A 22,614-nucleotide genomic window follows, 5' to 3' on the forward strand; every position below is an offset into this window, starting at 1 on the left:
GCGGAGACTGACAGGGAGGCAACATGAGAGGGACAAGCCTTTTAACATCTGGCTAAGCACTGACAGGAAGACGCACACACACACTGGGGAGCAGGCAGGCAGGTCCCAGTCCTAATTATTAGAACACTCTTACTTAACTTAACCCTGCCACCAGACCGTGACAGGCAGAAATGGAGGGGGAGGAAGAGGAAGAGGAGGGAGAAGGGCAGATTTCTGTGAGGACGAGCAAAAAGGGATGAGTGTCTCTGTCTCTCCTTGGCTGGTTTCCAACTCAGACAGAAATGGAAATAACTGACAGCGATATGAAATTGAAGCATAAATAAAATAAAGATGTTAGTACAGAAAAAAAAATTATATGTGTGTGTGTGTGTGTGTGTGTGTGTGTGTGTGTGTGTGTGTGTGTGTGTGTGTGTGTGTGTGTGTGTGTGTGTGTGTTACCTGGTTAGTCTAAAAACAGAATCTAAGAGGAGTTGTTTGGTGCAGGAATATCACTGCTATAACTAAAGATGGATAAAAGACAAAAGGTTTCCTTCCCATGCTTTATTTATTTTTCACTTTTCTGACTTTTTTTTTTTGTAGCAGAGTAATTTTTTTGCAACTATTCAGGAGGAAACAACAGGCCTGAGATTTGCTCTGCTTAAGGGGAGAGAAGAAGAAAAGGGTGCAGGAGGATGAAAAAGAGGAGGCCTCTCGCTGCGTGTTTTAACAGCTGCATGCGTGTCTGACATTTAAGCCGTTTTCATACCGTTGGGAATACAAAAAAAGAAAAAGGGAAGAAATAAATGGGAGATCTGATTTTTTTTCTTTCTTTTTGCTAAGTGACTGAACGCCAAATTTTTAATTTTACAAATGACCGTGAATCTTCTGCTCTGAGTAAAACCAGGCAGGTGGAATCTGTATTTTCACTCCGTATCTCTTAATCTTCCCACTATCTGCTCTATCTTTCTTTCCCACAACTTTTTCTCTTTGTTTTCTCATTTTGGCTTTCATCTCGTCTTTTAACTCATCCCACCATTTCCCCACTGATGGGATCCTCCCTTCCCTCTGCGCTTGGAGAGTTTCTTTTCTTGCCAAACAAAATTTACTCGTCTTTCTCTCATTTCTACAACATTTTAGATCCCCTTCTTTCTTTCTTTTTTTTTTGAAAAACAAACTTTCCAAAGTGAAGATTTTTGTGCGTGTGTGTTTACTGGACATCTAGAGTATTGAGGATGATGTCGCTGAGGTTCAGCTAGTGCTTTCTGTGTAGAAACCTCAACAGCCGCCATCTTTTCCTCATCTCTCTCGCTTCATCTTAAAATCGTAATGTGAAGAAAACGTTACGGAGCGGTTTCTCCCAGATGTGAACCCTTCCTCTGTGCCAGTGCGTTGCCGTTTTGCCCCTCCCTCTTTCTAGTAAGCAAACCATTTGTTGCCCATCTTTTTGAATCATCGTGCACTGATTTATCCATCTCTAAAGTTCGATATTTTTGTGGATTATTGAAGCTAAATACTGATAAAATGTTCAAATCTCCATAACATAATGTCAACGCATATTATTTCCCGAACAGTTTGTGTTATATCCGGCTCCTATTTATGTATCTATGATCTTTTACTATCTTCTGGAAATATTGAGTCCTCTTATCAGACCCAGAGTAACTCCAAATGTCTTTCTGTTGGTAATATTTATTTATTGGTGTTACAACCTCATTGGCTTACAGGAAACTTTGAGTATAACACAGAAGTGGCTATGAAGCTCTCTAATGATGAGTACGAAAGGAAGAAATGTCTGATGGAAGATGGCTCTATTTTTGAACCTGAAATAGTGAATAATAAACCTAGCAAAAAATAAAAAATAAAAAAACAACAACAAGCTTATCAAAACTTCATAATAATGCTCAGGCTTCCTTCAACAGGTTATGGGTCTTTATAAAAAAAAGGTTCATTACATTTTTTTACACAAAACCATTCTCAGATACCTGCCAATTTAAATCCAAATAAGCTGCTGCTGTTTATAGTTTATGTCGTTTATAGTCACTTCTTGCACGTGAAAAAATGGCTGCAAACAGACGTACAGCTGTAGAACAGCACAGGTTTGACCTTGAAGCAGAAGAAGCGGAGCCTCCAGCACAAACATCAGGAATGCAGCAAGTGGTTTCTGAACGGTAAATCCACAACAAAACACTTGTCGTTTCCAACAGTACACAGTGGTAAAATAAACTGAGCAAACATGCTTGCGCAGCTCTGATCGGGCTGATAGATGAGGGGCTGGGCTTAGCTGAGGTTGCTAGGTAACGGGGCAGTGCCCACCCGTTGTGACTTCATAATCGGGAGGTTTTGGAAAACTCTTGTTTTCCAAAAAAACACAGTATATTGTTGCCAGAAAAAGACTTGGGTTGTTTCTGGAAGCAGTAACGACACAAATCGAAGTCCAAAAACATACAAAGAAAAAAAGGAATTTTGCACAAAAGATCCCCTTTAACAACTTCATGGAAAGAGTGAACAATACAGAGACAAACTGTTTTGTAAGAATCTTAAGTCTGGCGTCATTTAAGCCGGGTTTTTCTTCTTTTGATTTCTTTTCGGCTTTTCGTTTTCTTAAAATTGACATTTTACAATCGACTGGTTGGAAATTTTACGTTTAAAAGCCCAGATTTGAATAGTCGGCTCCCAAAAGAATATCGGTTTAAAAGAAGATCAAAAATAATGTTGCAAGGGCCTGAGAAAAAATACAATCAACAAAGGAAAAGGGGGGGAGCTGGGAAAAAGAAAGTCGGCTTAATTTAGCATTGAGGGTCAGGTTCAGCGTAATTCTCAAAGCCTTGTAAAAGTGCAGAGCCAAGAGAACGTCAACAAACAGACTACAGCTGTCGCACTCGCACCGGGAGACGCTCATGCATACGAGAGGAGGCGGATGGTGGAAGTGAGAGAAGAGAGGAGGAGGCACGGAGACAAGAAAGAGGCAGGAGAAAACAAACAGGGTAGGACGTGCTGATATCAAGGAACCCACACACACACACACACACACACACACACACACACACAAGACTTCCCTACTGACACCTCATCCAACACCAGCAAATCCCCTCAACAAACAAACAAGTGCACCGCAAGGGTGGATCGTTCAATTTGTCAGCAGTCCCATTAATTCCAGCCTCATATCCCATAATTCCATTCCTTCTTTAAGTCTCTCTCTTTTTGCACCCTCAAAACCCTCCTCCTCTTATTTTTCCTTGAATCCGTTTGTGCTCGTGCTAAAACCTCGGCAATCCGTGTACAGTAAATGCTAATGGCATTTTACGATGACGCGGTCCTCTTTAAGGCATGATGGGGCCTTTATGTGCAGGTTTAGCGGCTGACAGGTTAGCGGGTTTAGTTAACAGCCGACGTGCCTGCTGGCACGGTGGCGGGATTTAGGGGGGGCTTAGCATTGAGAAGGCCACTGTTGCTTGGAGTGGCAGCGGACTCGACCGAATTTCACAGAAGAGACGGGGATTGCGGGATTTTCGAGACGTTTAATGCTTTTGTTCTGATGCGTGGAGACAGTCGAGCGTGGATCGCATTTACACGTATGGACTTGGATAATTGGTGTGATCGGATTGTAAGTGGAAATAATGTGATTTAAATATATATATATATATATATATATATATATATATATATATATGTATATATATATATATATATATATATATATATGAAGCATTCCCTATATATGAAAAAAAAAATGCCAGAAAGACGCTGCCGGCAAATATTCCACTTCTGTTTTGTTGGAGCGCAAGTTTTCTGCTAACATCATCTTTTTGGATAACGCATTGAAAATATCTTGTGTGTTGGTTTAAGCTGCTTAAATCCATTGACATATTCTTCTATTAAAATTTATATACTTAAATTGACATAACTCAGGCTGGGAAATAAAGAGATAATGTGTGAAGTGCCTCTCAAAAGGGCTCTTATGCCTTTGGTCGACTTACAAACACAAACTTCAATGTTGTCTTTTCTTTCAATAGATCAAAACTAAGAGGTGGAAAATGGTGACGTGGAAGAAAATTGATATATTTTTCAGTGTGACATGAAGTTATATTCAGGCCACTTTATTCTGATGACCCCAAAATAAAGCCCTATACATGGGGATAAAGTTGTAAAGAAGTCTTTTTTTTTTTGTATCTTTTCATTTTTTGTCTCATTTGGTTTTGTCCTGTCCAGGTGTACCATACCATACTATAGAAGCAAGCTGGTTAATTTACTCATCATTCCAGTAAAACATGGTGGTCACCTTCCAGTAGGAAAATTGTGAACTTAAACATTGAGTGAAGCTACGACTGGATGGTTTAAATCAAAGTATATGGCCTCGTTAGAATGGAACAGTTAAAAGTCAAGATCAAAATCTTTGGCGAGACTTGAAAATTGACCGGCGCTCTCAATCCAGTCAGACTGACCTTGAACTATTAGACTGGGCAAAAATCTTAGTCTTAAGATGTGCAAAAATGACAGAAAACACACCCAAAAAACCCTGCAGCTACTGAAGATATTCATGCTGAGCATCGGCTGCAAAATGCGAACACAGGAACCGCTTTTCAGATTTTCATTTGTAGGCAGAAAAGAATATAACCTTTGTCCTCCATTTCCCTATTATGCACCATTTGCTGTTGGTCTAGCATATTACAACCCAATAAAGTGCTTGTTAAAGTTTGTGGCTGTGACATGAAACAATATTTAAATGCACAAACTTTTTAACATGTCTGTACATAGAGCACAGAACATAGTTGCTACTGTCCACATGTTGCTCAAATAAATCCGACTTAATCGACAGCAAAACCTGGAACTATTTTTTGCTTCTCGTCGGTTTATGGCGTCCATAAAGCCACATGTAATTAATTTCACGTGGACGAGAGATATCTGCACTTTGTTAGCAATTGTAAATTAAATCCAAAGATTACAAATTATATCAGCGCTGAAAAGTTACCTCGAGATACCTCAGTGCACCGGGACAATTCGTTCCCTGTTATCTAACGTCTTTGCCACACTATAACGTATCCGTGAGATCGCTCAATGAAACTTGCTTTGTGAAATAGAGAGAAAAAAAAACTAATGCTAATAACCCCTAAAGTAGTGAAATGGTGCAAACATTGACATGATATTTTAAACTGCTTGTGTACCTTCTATATAAAGACTGAAAAGACGTTACTGCTCTGTGACCACAGTCAGTAATGATACTTTATGATCCCAAGCATAATAAAGCTCCTAATCAGTATGGCAGTCCAAAATAGGTTACTGTGTGAAGCTGCCAGCTAGCTACACACACACGTGTATGCGTGTGTGCGTGTGTGTGTGTGTGTGTGTGTGTGTGTGTGTGTGTGTGTGTGTGTGTGTGAAACAGCAAAAGCATTATCCTCATGGGAATGTCCCAAAGAGTTGTTTGTTCGTTACGGCTCCTCTGGATAGCCAAGCTCAGTGAAGGGGAACCCATAACTCTGTGCCGTAAGCAGCTCCTCTACACCCTGAAATGTCTTTAAAGCCTACGGCTGAAGTAGAAGCTGCTTTTGCTAAACGTTAACCTGGCCAGGTACAGATTTGAAAATATCTAAAGACATTCCATTTGATGTGACTCTGTCCCTGGTGCTTGATCTCGTCTCTTTAAAAATCACACCCATCTACGTAATCTTTAGACTCCTTCCCAACTGCCACCCTCATCCCACCACCGCCAGCCACTGGGTCTCGTTTTCTTTAATTTCCCGCCTCTACTTTTCTTCCTTCATTCCTTTTTCTCACCCGTCTCTCCTGCGTTTTTTTTTTTTTTCCCTTTTATCGGATCAGTCTCAGGTCGTCGCCTCTGTCTCTCATCTGTTACATCAAGGACGAATCACCCACTCACAAATCCAAAGACATGAGAGAGAGAGAGAGTGAGAAGAGGGAAGATTGATGTATCGATAAGAGATCAGGCAGAAAGTCTGTTACAGCTTTTAATCTGGAATGCAGAAAAATATGGACCGCCCTAATTAGACGGCGTGAGCCCGGATCTCCGTCTGCACATCTCCCAATTTGCCACCAGGATCCGACGCAGCTTGTTGACATGTGTAGGAGATGTCGCCGGTCATGCTAAAAAGCTGTTTGTGTCTCTGCTAGAGTGTTTGTGCTTGGAGCTTTGACAACCCCGTGGCCACACACACACACCCGCAAACACAGCCTGCCAAGTGTAAGGGTGTGTGGGTAAATCTTTTGGCAATGTGGCTGCCAGTGCAAAGCGATGATGAATGCTGATGGCAAAGAGCACAGCCAGTCTCTGAACCCGTCTCACTCACACACACACACACACACACACACACACACACACACACACACACACACACAATGATCAGATTCCCAGTGCATGAGGGCCAAATGGCATCGTTCCACTGGTAAATGCTAATGAGACCAGTGAAGCTTGTGCACTTGTGAAAGGATACCAAGAGCCAGGAGAGATGATGACAAGAGAACATAGATGGAATTGTTCATTGGTCTAAGACAACTCTGTGAGTTTCCTCACAAAATGTAGCAACTTTGTTTTTCATTTCACATTGTTAAAATTGTTGTTCTTATGAGCAAGCAATGCAGGAAAGTTTCTGTCTTTATCTTCGACTGACCAATCTCTAAATCCGTCAAGTCAAATGACTGAGGAAATCCTTCAATAGTGTGAATGACAAAACTGGTAGAAAACACAACTCAATACACTGCTCCAAATTCCCCCAATCAAATGTTTACTGAATAGACATAAAATATGCTGTTATCTGAAATTGTGGTTGATAAATGAGATATTTAAACTAGGTCCACATAAAGATGCCTGCTGATGTGTAAATGTAGTTAAAAGGTGATTGGTCAAATGGGCTAACCAAACCTGACTTCCAAGGTCTTGAAAAAGTGACATTTTCAATGCATTTTAAGGCTAAATAAGTTAAACTAAAAAGAGCTAAATGACACACAATGATCAGATTCCCATGAATGACCATAAAAAACATGTCCATGCATGTTGGGAGTTTGAAGGACAGCTGGTTTAAGAAGTGGAAATGCTAGCATATACCAAAGAAAACTATTTCCTTTGTAAGCTATGCTGAAAGTGCAATCACACTCAGTACAGTGTCATGGGAAACGTAACTCAGTACTCACAGCGTTCAATGCGGTCCTCTGGGCTGGAGGAAGTCTCTCGGTCTGACAGGAGGCCGGACACGGCGAAGATCTTTTTCCCGCTGTCCTCAACTGCTTTCAAGGCGCTGCTGGGCGAGCCTCCTGGAGGGATCTGGGTGCCGCCAAAGTCATATTCTTTCCCCTCGGCATCAGAGTAACGCAGGTGGGGTGAAGCCTCCGCATCCAGGCAGCCCTTGAGGCGCTTCGCCGGGGTGAACGCAGATTGATAACCGCCCGGTGCCCCGTCCCGATCTTCCGGAGGCGAGGCAAAAGGCCTGAAGGCGCCCACACCGCTGTGGTTCAGCATGCTGATGGGCGAGCAGTCCAGGTTGGGCGGGGCGAACTGATGATGAAGGTGGAGGAGGGACGGAGGAAAGTCCCTGTTGGGAAATCCTGGCGGGACCGCGCCTTGGCGGTGATACATTGACGCAAAGGTGTACGAACCATTGTTGAATGGCAAATGGACATCCTTTTCGACAGAGACCGGGACGCCAAAGGGGCGAGGCTGCTGGCACGGAATCGAAGCGTCACGGGAAGCTTCAGCAGTAGAGGCCAACACCATGAGGGCTGGAGAAGCAAGAGGGTTTGGCAGATAGGAGGAGCTCTCCATCTTGAAGGCTGCCCGGTGGAGGTCCATGTCTGGGCGGTCGAAGGACGTTGTAAGGATTTTAGGAGGAGGAGGAAAGGATTCCTCCTTAGGGAAGCCGAAGACAATACTCAGTAGCCCTTGCAATGGGTCTGATAGGTCTAGGATGTTGACTGAAATGATTTTGTCTTTGGAGAAAATCTTTTAAGAAACTCAAATCATCTACTGTTTCAGCAGCCAAATTCACAAGGGAATGATTTGGCTCAGATCATTCAGGTAAATGCCACTGCGTGTGTCTGGACCAGTCAGTTTTGTACACTAACAGTAGACAAGATGGAGGTTGTCTTCCAGAGCAAGAGCAGGTAAAATCTTCCCTCGCTTACAGGTGCTGGATGTGATGTTGAAGTCAAATGGTCCGAAAAAGGAGGACATCTGTGGATCGTCAAAGCTGGTTCATCATCTTCTGGCAGTCAGCATCTGAGAAGATTAAGAAAAACATAAATTGGTCAAATTAGAAAGAAATCAAAATGCTTCTGCACCTTCACAAGTGTAGATGGAAAAGTTGGGTACCCAACTACCTAAAACCAAATAACATGAACACAGACACATTCTTGTCCTAATGCTATTCCTCAAAGAGGCATTAAGCATTTTCAGCAACCAGACTGTCGTCTGTAAGCAGAGAAAATGAAAGGACCACCCGGGGATAAAAAAAAAAGTGTCCTCAAGTTGACACCGTTGATCCGATTGCACAAATCCTTCCTTTTTGAAAAAGATGGCGCACAAACATTTCAAAACCCCACTTTCACTTTCTTCTTTTACACAAAAAAAAAACTTTTCCAAACCCTTCTCACATCACCTCTTCCTCTACGTTTTTTCCCCCCCACATCTCGTCTCTTTCAAGTCTTTCTCATCTTGTCCTCACAACCCTCCTTATCAGACCGTCTCCTCCTCCTCTTCATTTTCTTTCCATCCTCATCACCTCTTCTCATCTTTCCACCGCTATCTATTCTCCCTCATTCCTCGATGTCAGATCTGGGGTTTAAGCAGCTTATACCAACCATCTCCCAGGATGTTATTGGACCAGAACCACTTGTCTTAAGATAAGGGGACACACACACAGATCCACGCGTCGCCCCCACACCCACACATCTGATAAGAGCCTGTGTGACTCAATGTTCAGCTCAACAGCTGACTCAGTGGGGCGAACACAGCCCCTCACTCTTGCGGGCTGTGCCGTCCTATCTCTCCATCTAACCACTTTTAATTCCCCCAATTTTTGCTATCTGTGCCCCCTTTCTTTTTGCATCTTTCCTGTCAATCTCTTCTCCTCTCATCCCTACATCTGTCCCTGATGTCTCCACCTCGGCCTCATCTTTCTCCCCCGGGTGACTCAGATGGGCGATATAATATCGGCCTCTCCATCTGCCGTCCACGAGTCAGAGGAAATCTGACTGAGTGAATAAATTAGCCGTACTTGACCCCACGACCCCCCCCTGCACAAAGCATCCGAGGCAAGAGACCAGAATTTTCTCTCCCGGGGATTAGATTGTCGGAGGGTACGGTCGGTTGGAGGAACGCAGAGAGGAAGCCAATGAAATGCAAAATAGCATCTTAGAGATGTTTATCTTCATAGGGCAATTTAAAGGTGACTGCCTTGTTAAAAGTCCAATATGTTACATTTAAAGTGGGTAAAGATATCTCTGTCATACATGTGAGAGGAGATACTTTTTTTATGTGTAAAATTTTTCTGCTTAAATGACAGGTCGCAAATGTATTAGTTAAACTGTTACAAGCAATGCCTAAAATAGATTTTATTACAAAGGTCAAAGATGTAGAGAAAAACAGTCAGGTTTGTTGCTGTCAGCATGTTGCATCATCTGTGAATCAAGTAAGTCATTATTATTATTATTATTATTATTATTATTATTATTATGAACATGGAGATAATTTATTTAATCTTGTCAACTTGTAGGCTCAATATTTGAGACTCTTATTTTGATGTAAAACAGGAAGCAGTTCTTCAGCTGCTTTGTTGTGTTGAACAAACTAAAAGAAATTGCTTTAAATGATCTGCAATTTTGCATTGATGCATCTTGGATACATTATGTGCAAAGAAAGAATGTACCACTGAACTTCAGCCATGTAGTCTTTTTTTTTTTTTTTTAAGTATCAGAGGTTCTGATTAGAACAAGTTTAAGTTTAGTAGCGGTAGTTTAGTTTTGGTAGAAAGAAGAAAATGTCACTTTTTCTTGTGTGTGATTTTTGGATGACGCTCCATGTCCAAAAATCACACACACTTTTTAATCTGAAGTATAGAAGGAAGAAGAAGTAGTAATTGAGTTGTTGCCATGTCATTTTGACAGAGTTAGTAATTTGCCTGGCATCACTGCAGTTATATTTGAGAAAAGTAAGCAATGAAAGTAATAAATAAGACAAAAACAGTACATCAACAATGTGAGGACATTGCTAACCAATAGCAGATAAAAAAAACCTAGATCTGCTTCATAGCTTCTATTCAACAAAATACCACATTTCACATTTTATTTTTGAGTCTACAATACGTTTGCTCGTTTCTGTTTTACAATTTCAATGCTATTTTGGCTTCATGAAGACCTAGAAATAGAAAAATATATCAACAAGTCGAATTGGACAAGATAGAGTCTTAGTTTTCATCAAATATCATCTTTGTCTCATGTTACAGATGTAACTGTCATAACTCTGGTAACGTATGCTTGTCTAAACACACAGCAAACTTTACCTCACACAGCATCGAGTAGTGCAGTGAGCTGCTCTGGTTGAGCTTCAAAGCTTCGCCGACTACCATCCGACATCAAAGGAGGAACTCCCTGGGAAATGGAAGAAGAAGAAGAAGAAGAAGAAGAAGAAGAAGAAGAAGAAGAAGAAGAAGAAGAAGAAGAAGAAGAAGAAACGTGATTTATAGCTATCAGCTGTCCAAAACAGTCAATTTTCAAATCAATTTTCAAATCTGATCTGGGACTTGGCATGGTCCTGTACCTCCCACACACGGAAAACAATGTTGCAGAGAGGGGGGGAAAATAGAGAGAAAGGGAAAAAAACGTGCTCCGGGGAAGAGAGGAGGAGATGGTGAGATGTTTTACATTACCACAAGTGTACAGTGGACGCGTGTGGAGTGAGAACAGCTTACGATAACACACCTCTGGTCTGGAACGATGCCACGGAGTCACATTACACATCTCTCATCCTAATTCACCAGCAACATCAATGGACTTTTTTTCCCCCCTCTCTGTTGTTGGCCACGCCAAAAGTAGCACCTTCCAACTTTAATCCTAGTAAAAATTATTTCTTTTAACCACTCTTCTGTTACTGTCCTGTCCAGTTTATGTGCTCTCTTTTACCATTTCTCAGCTGGCTCTCGCTCTGTTCCCTCTGTGTATCGGTACATGCGTTCCTTTGAACAACCTTTAGAAAAGGAGGTGTTAATATACATGGGAGGTGGGGGGGGGCAGTAACACACTGATGAGCACAGAGATATTACAATTTTATCATCATTACCCCCAACAAGTCAAGGGGGTGGCGAGTGAAGGAGCCACTAAGTGAAGGAGCCACTAAGTGAAGGAGCCAATCCAATAAGAGAACGGATGTTTCCTCACAGGCCGCAACGCGCAAGGAGAGAAAGGGGAGGTGAAATCTAACCAAAGGATGGGAGAAGACGGAGACAAAGTGAGGAAGCAAGAGAAAAATAAAAGATGGAGTTAAAGGCAGTCTCGTGATGGGTTTTTTTGTTCCACTGATCAATGTACGCTGACAATAAAAACACAGATAGGGAAAGAGAAACAGATTTCCAGCTCAGGATTTCAGGACGTCCAGAGTGTTTTAGAAAGTGCAAATGAAGAAATAAGTGTAAAGTCTGCTTTGTTTATATTTGTGCTGATGACATCACACGAGGCACAAGAACTGAGCTAACTAGCTGACGTTGGCAAACACACTGGGGTGACTTTCAGTGGATTCTCAGCATGCAAATAAAAACAAACTAATTGACAAACTCAAAGGAAGCGCTACCAGCTGCAAATTCATGGAATCTTTTTTATTATTATTATTTGTTTTGTATGATAAGTTATGAGAGAAAACAAGAAGGAGGAAGATGCTGATGTGTAATCAGAGCTAAAGGCTACAAATATTGTCTCTATGATCCAAGATGGCTGCCCTGAGTCTTGGTGGTATACTAACCATGACCCTGACCCAACCTTACATGAAACCAGGGGTGTAAATTTTTACCGGCCACTCAGACATTTCACCAGCCACTATTTTTTTTTTTCTTTTAATTACATACCCCATCAATACAAGCATTAACTCTGTGAAAACTGATTTACTGACAATAAGTTTACTGACAATAAGTTTACCGTACATACAAACTAATTTAACATAAAGCATGGATACCTTAACACACTGTAGTGCAGTAAGTTCACTTGAATTAATTACTAACAGCAAACTTTAACTACACAACCCTAACATTCCTGCAATCATTATCATTTTCTATGTTGAACATTTCGAGATTTTGGCTTCAACTCCCCCAGATAGTATTTACTTAAGATGCATCTAGTCATTTTTAAACATTTTTAAATGGTATCAATAGCTGTTTTCTAACTCTTCTATTGGTTTTCCCTTACTTATTACGTTTTCTATTGAAATTCACAATTTTTCTTATTACTGAAATATCTCAGAACGTGTTCATTACTAATTGCACATCATTCCTGTGTTATCTCAGTGTTTTTCAGACCGCCTGCTGCTAGCTTAGTGTAGCTTCCCCTCCCTGACTCACTCTCACACACCTGGCCTCCTCCCTGCATGAAACGCTCTTTTCTTCATGAAGATTTCCTCTCAATTTTACCGGGCAGCAGCAGCTCACCTGAACTCTTCCTCAATCGTGACGTCTCTCTCTCTCATCCTTCTCTGACGACAATGAATCACTAATTCCCCCCTCCATCTCCGCTACTCAATCTGCTCCAGCGGTCAAAGTTTGTGCGGTAAACATATCGGTTAGTTTGGCACATTTTTCTGAACAGGCTTATGTGCTTTTTAGCTTGCCGTAGTTTTTCTGAGACGGAGCGGGTCAGAAAAACCATAGACATAATATAAGCTTATATTATGTCTCGTATTGTATTCCCTCACTTTTCTCGGACTCTGGTTAGCTGTAATGGCGCTATCTATGACCTTAGAGGGGATGGGGCGGGCCAAGGAGAACCGAGGGATTTAATTGGATAAACCCAATGTCCGTCAATGAAATCAACCAATGGGCTGTCGCGCTCGATAAAAATTATATATATATATATATATATATATATATATATATATATATATATATATACACACACACACATACACACACACACATTTTTTTGATAAATTATGACAGCGTAGGGCCGCCAGATATGGACACTAAATGCATCAGTCTGTAAACCCAGACGGTCAGTCCTTCCCTGGATATAAGTTCAAACTGAATGCAGCATTTTTTTTTTCTGTTCAAATCGTCAACCCGCCACAGTGACAGGTGCGTTGCTCCAATTTACACGCCTCTTCATACTTTTACCCGCATTTGGCCAGTGGCGGGTGCTAATTTCCACCCCTGCGTCTAACCCCAAAACAGCACTTCTTCTTATGAGCCCCAGACATTGGGAACCTGTAAGAAGCAGAGGTTTCTCACAATGTAGCATTTGTTGGTAAAATGGGAGTTATAATGTGAGAAATGCTAAAACACACATACGGACATATTACACGCATTAAACCATAACACCACTGGTTATTATTTTCTTATCAGTAGAGTAGGTGTCAAACATTCCCTTATGTGTAATTTAAAGTGCAATCGGCCACACATGTAATATCTCCGTAATAGAAGTGTCAAACGGATGTTAATGGAGAGTGATGCGTGTTTCTTTTTTTTTTTTTTCCAACCTTATTTCCAGGACAACAATCATAATTCCAGGCGACGTACACCTATGCATATCATCAATATACGAGTGCAATTACTTCCTATGCAAACACGCCGAAAGTCAGCCGGATGCCACTTACAATCCCATTTACCACCGCGTGATACCGCCCACGCATTGTGTGACACCGGGGCCGCGCGCGTTTTGTAATAGGAAATGTCACGAGGGAACATTTACCACGGTGTCATTATTTGATTACAGTGTGCAGGAATGATGCAGTTGTCAGCGCGATATTAAACACAGAGAAGCAAGAGAGAGGGGCTTTTCGCGTCAAATTTGCACTTTAAGTGACAACGTGGTGCTAGCCGACGAAATTGCAGTGTCAACAACAATGTGCTTTTAGCATCGACGTTGGAGGAGAGCTTCGGCCTTAAAATACGAGTTACCGGAAAGACAAGGATTCCGTGAAAAAAATAAATGATGTTTTACAAAAAAAAAATTGTCATAGAATGTTATTTGATTGTAAGACAAATCAGGTGTGAAATTTAAAGGGCACTGAGGATTCAACACTTCAAGTCAAACAGAATAAAATGTACTTTCATTCATCTCTCAGATAATGCAACACTCTTCCTTTTTTATCAAACTCTTCTGAGTGTAGAAAGGAAAATTGGATCCAAAAAGCTACACCATCTCTTCTTCTTGAAAATATCCCTTGTCGACAATTGTGTAAATACCTTCTTTTTTCTTCTTCTTCTTCTTAGCAGCACTGCTTTGAGTGTCTAACTGATGCATTTTATGGCAACACAAAGACGAAACATGTCATGTCAAGTTTTCCAGAGTGTCTGCTGAGTTTCGGAGAGGAACGAGGAGAGAGCATCCAATTTTTTGCCATAAAAACGTCTTGTCAGCTTTGACTGCTGCGCGCGCGCATGTGTGTGTGTATGAGTCGGAAAGTAAAACAGCCAAAGAGCTGAGGGTTTTTCTTTTCTTTTAGTGGAGATGGAGAGAAAAGCAGGCAGTCTTAAAAAAAAAAATAATACGTGGGCCAACCTAAATGTGAGTGTGAGTTAGAGTGTTCACGATTCCAGCTCTCTGGGTATATTTAGAAAACGTTGACAAGCATGAAAGTGCCACTCTTGCATTTTATTACAAGTCAGGCCAAGCTGTGTCAGTCCTCTTAACTGCCTGGTGAAGACGCAAACACCCACACACACACAAACAAACAAAAAAAGAGAGCTTTAGAGCTAAAAACATTGTCGCAAAGATCAGGCCTCAAAAGTAGAAATCATAAAAACAGAAGCAACTAAAACCAACCGGTCTTAATATGAAGCAAACTAAAGTAATTGTGCTACTTGCTGGTTTGTCTTTCAGCTCGACCAAAACATTTTTGGCTTTTTTTTTTCTTATAAGTTGCATTTTTATTATTACTGTATCAGTTCAATTTTCAAAAGTGTATTTGAAAACAAATTAGCAAATGCTCACTCCTAATCTTGGCACCAATTATTATAGAGAGAGAAAGAAAAACATTAGAAGGAAAGCAAACTCTCTTTGAACTTCAGCGGTAAGCTGAGCGAGGCAATTGTTCCCACCCATCGATACAGGAAGGCGATTTCAAAACGAGCTCAAGTCTATCACTCTATCTGCGTGAATGATTAGCGGGAAGTGGAAACATTTTAGAGCCGCTGGCAGTCTTCAAAGGACTGGAAGTCTCAGCAAATTCACCTCAAGAAACTGCAAAGAAACCAAGCTGCATCGAGACTCTAACAGGCCTCTAAAGTTTGCCTGTTGAAACATAACATGACAGCACATTTCACAAAAAGACCTAGCAAGGGAAAAGTGTGTTCCCTATGTAAAGAATAGAATATGGGTGAAGTTATATGGATGGACCCCACACCTTCTGGAACAATGTCGTTTGGACAGAAGAGACCAAAGTAGAGATAGATGGCAATTAAGCACAACATAAAGTTTGCTAAGGATCTGGTCCTTAGCCAGGTTTGTGAGGATTTGTTCTGGTTTTGAAGACATACCGTGTTAGCACCATGCAGTTATTAAGAATGCAGCCATCTTTCTCTGCATCGCCTTACAAAAAGGACCAAACCTGAGCTTTACTGAACTGTAGAACTGGCAGAACTGAAGCAACTTCAGAAAGAAAGTTGCTCAAATTTCCTGCACAAAGATGTGAAAAGTTGATAAAATCATAACGGAGTCTGTGCAGCTAAAGTTGGATTGATGAGAATGGAATCCTGGTGTTTACTTCTCTTTTGTTTTTTTTCATGAATAACGTTCCCATTTCTGCTAGATTTTTGCTCTGTAAATGACAAAAAGTTTGCAATCTGTAGACCAGACTGAAAACATGCCTTCATACCCAAAAGACAAAGTCGCCACTCCTATTTAAAAACCCAGTAAGAATGAAAATGCCTGCCGTCATGACGCAAGCACAAGCAAGGGGATGATCAAAGTAAACTTTCTGTGTGCACATCGTGTTTTGCATCTGGGGCCTTTTTTCTTTCTTACTAGCAAAATGGAAAAGTCCTGACCTGCAGACAGGTCCGTTCTGTATTCCAGACGGTCTGCGATGTTTGTGCCCGTGCGAGAGAGAGAGAGAGAGAGAGAGAGCATGTGTGTTTGCTGATGTCCGAAGCAACAGTCGATACTATTGAAATCTACTCATTCATGTCTGGCCATGAGGCGAAGCTCAAATGTCCTTGTGAATAAGAATCACAGCCATTTGTCTCTCCGCTCTCTTCCTCCTCCTTTCGCATATTATTTGTCCTTGTCTTAACTTTCAGCTGTTAGAAGGAAGAAGAAGAAGAAAAAAAAAACCGTAATATTGTCTCGGAATGCCTTTCGAATATCTAATCTTGCGTTTCCTTCCTCTGCGTTTTCTCCTCTCCGATATGAGATCCGTAAACGTGTTTATTCGTCGACAGCTGCTGCGCCACAACAACCGAGACAAATATCACTGGAAGATTTGATAAGAGGCAAACAAACACATCACAGTGAGGCGGACGATGACGCTCGGGGAATATTCTGGAGCAAAAAAAAAAAATCAATAATGATCGGATAAGCTTGAATTTGGTTCACTGAAAACAAACACGTTTGGTGGGGATGTTTTATTTAAGCAGGCCGCGTTTTTTTATTGATGGATTTCATCGAATGCTCCTGCAAAGAACAAAAAAAAAAAAAGATTTACTGCTTAAGTTTCACTTCGACTTCAGAGACAAAGTCGCAGCCAGCAGAGAAGAAATCGCTTTGGGGAAAAAAACAAAAACAAAAAAAAAAAACAATCCCAACGTGTAGTGGGGATTTTTACACTTTTTTTTTTTTTTTTACTTTTTTAGTAGCATGGTATTCACCAGGAAGGCTCGCTTGAGCGGGGCCAGCTAATTCCTGGTTCCAGACAGGGCTTAGCTGTTCCATTGCTCATAAATGCCTACCTTCAAAGTGTATTTCTGGCCCACTGGTAAACCAGATCTATTCCTTTTGTTATGCTTTCAGTTGGCTCCCAGGCACCGATATTAAGTAGCTTTCTTTTCTTTTTCTTTTTTTTTTATTTGTCTCCTGTGAAGTGCAACATTAGAGCTGACCTGAAGTTAAACAGGGCCCAAGGCAGATTAAGATTGGGGGGCCCCGTTTCCAGTTAGCTCGTTTTCCACCACTAAACAGAGGCGTGTGAGATGACACATGTTTTGGGAAAACTCTTGATTGATTGATTGATTGATTGATTGATTGATTGATTGATTGATTGATTGATTGATTGATTGATTGATTGATTGATTGATTGATTGATTGATTTAATCTGTTGGTAAATTTCCAAAAACTTACACAGTGTGACTAATGCAGCATAACTTAGTCCAGAGCTCACCTATCTATTATTATTATTATTATTGACAATTCTACGGTGGGTTTAATACCAAAAAAGAAAAAACATACAGAATTTTTTCGTATCTGGATCCCTCGGCATGGGATGGGACGATACGCGTTCCTGCCACTGATGAGTTTGTTGTATGGTTTGTGTCATTTCAACCATTAACATTTTCGCCTCTTCCGTTTGCGACACGTATGTCTTACCCTGTGCTCTCCTTGTCCCACTCACCCCAGACCAGCAGGGGCCCCCCTAGGCAACTGGATGCAACGTTTATCCTTTGGGCCGGCTCTCTGCGGCACGTTTCATGTGTTTAGCAAGTAGAGAATTGCAGACTTTCTCAATCTTCATGAGACATGGGCAGGTTTGTATAATTCTAGTCCCATCTAAAATCTACTTTAAATTGATTAATATTGCCTAAAACATACCAGTAGATAAAGATTTGGCTGACAGGGAGACCAAGATTTTGATCTTCTCTGTCAGAGTGTGACTATGTGCGTGTGTGTGTGTGGTACCAGCTGCCCTTGTATGAGTCTTTATTACTGTGCTGGGTTGTACAACAGCAGTCTCTAATCTAGCCGGCTGGCAGGCAGGCGGCAGGCCGGCCAGTCATTACAGCAAGCTGCATGCAAGTCAATTAGATGCAGTTTAACAAGGAAAAACTGTTGCCAGGTTTAAAAAAAAGGAAAAAAAAACTGTTTTCACTCACTGATTTCTGCTGTAGTAATCCTCTTTTGTAGAGTTTATGATGCCGATTTAAAACAGAGGAAAACTTATTGTAGTTTTTGTGTGGGTGTCCTGTCCTGGCAGGAAAGGCAGCAGTGGGGGTGGGTCTAGTTTGCCATTCTATGTTGGTGGCCTTCAGAGATGGCCCAACAACAACATCTGTAGAAGCCGTTTTGAAAATCGGAAAGTGATTACCGGGACATGAGGGTGGAAATAAAAGTGAAACAAAGGGATGATGTCGAAGGACTTTTTTTTTTGAGTTGGGCCCGATTTTGCGAGGGTGTAACGCGAGCGTCAGCCGGCGTGTGTGTGGACAGGCAGGCAGACGTGCGATGGGATGTGTTCCTGCAGGTACGCGTGTCCATTTACACGCTGATCAGCCTGCCCCCCACTCCCCCCCACACCCCTCACTCCCCTTCCATATCAGCCTCGCTTCCTGCCCGCATGACTTACAGGCCGCACAGAGAAAGATTATAACCAGGCAGATAGCGCCTGTGTGCAATCGATGAGAGCAAATGCACCAACAGTGTCTTCTGGGGAGGTGTGTAGATGTGCGTTGGGGAGGGGGGGCATATTAGCTTATTTTCCAAGCAGGGAGCTTGTGATCCGGTCAAGCAATGCAGCTGACAAATGGGGGAAGAAACCTGAGAGAGACGTTATGCGAGGAAGGAGGGGCCGGTTTGGGCCCTGGAAGGATGGTGAGACGCACCAGAGACGGAGACACGGAGCAATATAGGGAATAGAAAGTATCTGACATCCGACACAACTCCCCCCATTAGGCTAATTCTTTGACTTTCTCTTGTTGCCAATAGCGTCTCCAAGTGATATTTCCCTCTGTAACGGCATTACGAGAGGGCTGCCTTCTCCAATGCAATCAAACCATTAAGCACAGCACAGCATCCTCCTCTATGGAGTGATTTCCTTCCAATAGAAAACGACTGGATGGGAGCTACTCCACTTTCCTGTCATCAATAACAGAAATAAGTGTGTCTGTATGCATATTTGCAGGGGTAGAGGGAGAAAACTCAGCTCTACAGAAGGGAATTTTTAGCCGGATGATGCCATTAGCAATGGAAACAGATGTATTTTTTCGAAGATATGGCAAGGAAATGAGGTTGGGTCTGATTTATGAAGGCTCCGCAGGGGAATGAATGGGGCAAAAACAAGGTATAAGTGACAGATATTAAACAGCGCCACGCCTTGGGGGACACAAATAAATCGGCAAAAAGCAACCAAAAAGAAAAAAACGCAATAAAAACAGAAAGATGCTCCGAATCTCTGAACATGTAATCAGGAGATGGAAGCTGGTATTTGGTGGTACATCACAGCCAGATCTAAGCAGTGGCTAAATGGGGTAATGACAAGTGGGCCCCAAACATTCATGACTGGATGTTTGCCAAACATCATTTCTGTGGGGTTTGATTTTTGTTGTATTGTCATGAATGACAAAAAAGTAAAACTATTCGATGAGGACGATGTCAATGATGCCGGATGTCATGGCAGCAAGCTTTAACTCCTTCCCTTTGGTTTTTTGGTGTGCTTCAGAGATTCACTGTAAATTTGGAATCTAAGAAACTTTTTAGAAAAAGCAAATGCAAAGATTCTTTCGGAGAAAAAAAAGAAGTCTACTTTCACATGGGAAAGCATAAATATAGTTCAAATTGATTTGTGCCTAATTACGAACGGTTTTCTAATTTTCCACGAGTGCGAGAAAGTCGTGTTGATAAGGCACCAAAAGTGGCTCCAGCCCCGCAGGCCCACATCCTCCTAAAACTGGCTCTGGGTTGAATGCTGAAAACCAAACGCAACGACAGAATTTCAGGAATTTCATATAAGCATGTTGCTGAGGCAAAACCTGACATTTAGGTCAAACCCCTGCTCAGAGTTTTCTGAAGAGCCTTTAAGTTCTCACATTCAAGAAGCTGGAGCCTTTAATGTACATAACTGTGTCATTCAGGCATATTTTTTTTAAAAGCAAGGCCGGGTAAGAATTCAAAACATTAAAAAAAACTAAAAAAAAAAGAACATATCAAATAAAAATAATATGGCTAAATAAATCTAACAACTGATTCAAGCTCCTTCTTCTTCTTTTTTTCTTCCTCTCCAACATGCTTGCATTGAAAGAAAAAGTAATCTGCATATAGAATTGATCAGTCAATTTAAAAAGGGGGTGGCCTCTGCACCCCCGCGATCATCTCCACCCCCAGTGGTTGCCCTGTTGCCAAATGCTAAACTCAAATTAATAAACACCATTATCCGTGTAAGACTTTCGGCCTGAGGAGGCAGTGGGGTGGGTGGCCAGTGAATTAAAGAGATGGCCATTCCCCAGCCTCCCTCAGAGGCGCCACGGTCTGCAGCAGCAGAAATATGAATCTCACTTAGTCACACCGGAACAAAATTGTATGAAAAAAAAAAGAGCTGAAGCATAATAATGTCAATATAAAAATACGTCAAATATAAAACTTTCCAAACCGAGTTCAAACGGAACATTAGACGAATCCATCAAAAAAAAGAAAAAAAAAAAAAAAAAAAAAAAAAGAAGAAGAAAAAAGTTCTCAAAACACAAAATGAGCAGCGGACAGGCTGCTATTTTCAATGCCTCAATAATAATAATAATAATAATAATAATAATAATAATAACAAATGAATAAATACGTCAGTAAATAAATCACGCCTTTCTTGTATTTGATAAGACCAACAGCGCTACAATGATTGCATCCGGCCACGCATCTAATCATCATCATTATGGCGTTAACGAGAAAACAATAACGCAAAGTTTTTGGAGATGCAAAACGCGTCCGGCGCACTTCTTCCCCCCCTTCTCCCCCTTTTCCTCTCTGCTGGTGTCAAACACGTGTTATTTACCGGCGACGCGTTCATTTCAATTACCTCACCGCATGCCAAACTTATTAGCACAACAAAATAAGGCAAAAGTGGAGGGGGGGGGGAGGTAAGGGAGGGGTGTGTGTGGTCTCAAGAAGCAGAGAAGGAGTTGGTTGTGCTTTTAATGAAGAATTAGGATTTAGTACATATTGATAGGACTTAATAGACTGAAGGGGGTCATCAAAGCAGTCGCGACTGAGCGGCTCGTGGGTAATTTACTATCAGTGTCATCTTATGGGACAGAGAGGGGGTGAGGGGGGGTGGGGTTAATCCCTGCGTCATGACGCATTAATATTTCCACATAAGAGGGCAAAAAACACAATTTTATGCAGGCCCTAGTTGTTGCTATTTGATAAATCCCTAGGAGGTTTTCCGGCTTTAAACAACACCACCGACATCAGGTTGGAAAACAAACTCGTCATTAAAAATTATTATTAATTATAAACTGGAGAAATAAATAGAGGCGGTTCAGGTGTTGCACTGAAATAATTTCGAACAAACTCGTGTGTTCTTCTGATTTGCCTCACCGACTTAATCGTGGATGTTGCCGTGGAAGTGAGAGCAAACTTAATTCACCTGGCAATTAAACACGCCGAGAAATTTTCTTTTATTTGTTTTGTTGTTGTTACTTTTGTTTCTCTTGGCACACAAATTCAAATAAACTTCCTTCCTCGCGCACATCGATCCTGCAGCAGAGCGGTGTGAAATGGACATTAATTTTAGTTCACTTGTCGCGGGGCGAAGAGGGGAGAGGAGAGGAGATCAATGGCGAGCAATAACAGCTGACTGCGGGGTGAGAGCGGGGGGAAAGGCGGCGGCTGCTGCTGGAGGAGCAAAACGCTGACAGATAAATCATCTTCTGCTGTACTTTTCCTCGAACATCGACACTTTCGTTCCTCTCTCTCTCTCCGTTTTTTTTTTCCTTTCTCGCGCTTATAGATTATACTTTCGGGATGAGAAAGATGGGTAAAAAAAAAAAAAAAACACAAGTTCAGGCCTTAAAAAAAGAAGAATTTTTAAATAAAAAGCGACACATGAGCACCGGATTTAAAAACCTCAGGTTAAACTCTGCAGCAAGAATAAAAAAAAAACTAAATAGTAGATTTTTTTTTTTATCTAACAATTGGCTAAGTTTGTAAGTAATAACGCTGAAAGGTTAGAATGAATGAAAAGTTGCATTGTATTGATTTAATTAGAAACGAGGTGAGAAACATTGTGTATTCAAAAACAGTTCCACTCACGCAATAAATAAGCGAACTGCAGGCTGAAATAAATAATAATAACAATAATAATAATTTTTCAAAAATAATAAAGGAAATGTATTTAAGTAACCACAACTTAGAAAAAAACAATAATATATTAATCATATTAATAATAATATTAATCTAGGCCCAATTAAAAATGGAATTTAATTTTAACTTTCCGTAAAATAATAAACAAAAAAGCTAATCTAAAGTAAGACTCACTGAATTTATTATTATTATTATTATTATTATTATTATTATTAT

General features: G+C 41.1%; 1 protein-coding gene across 4 annotated transcripts in view; it reads right to left on the reverse strand.

Moving 5' to 3' along the window:
* The window catches only part of rnf220a (ring finger protein 220a), a 207,197-nt gene that overhangs the window by 173,659 nt on the left and 10,924 nt on the right, over positions 1-22,614 (reverse strand). For all 4 annotated transcript variants that reach the window (XM_015040807.1, XM_015040806.1, XM_015040809.1 and 1 more), the window contains exons 2-3: positions 10,485-10,572; positions 7,123-8,203 (exon numbers count right to left, since the gene is read on the reverse strand). In XM_015040807.1, coding sequence (XP_014896293.1) covers positions 7,123-7,777 — 655 coding nt within the window. In that variant the 5' untranslated portion in view covers positions 7,778-8,203; positions 10,485-10,572. The remainder of the gene's footprint in view (positions 1-7,122; positions 8,204-10,484; positions 10,573-22,614) is intronic.

This window comes from Poecilia latipinna, unplaced genomic scaffold, assembly GCF_001443285.1.
Source record: "Poecilia latipinna isolate Pla-1442-1.1 unplaced genomic scaffold, P_latipinna-1.0 Scaffold528, whole genome shotgun sequence".
NCBI classification, from domain to species: Eukaryota; Metazoa; Chordata; class Actinopteri; order Cyprinodontiformes; family Poeciliidae; genus Poecilia; species Poecilia latipinna.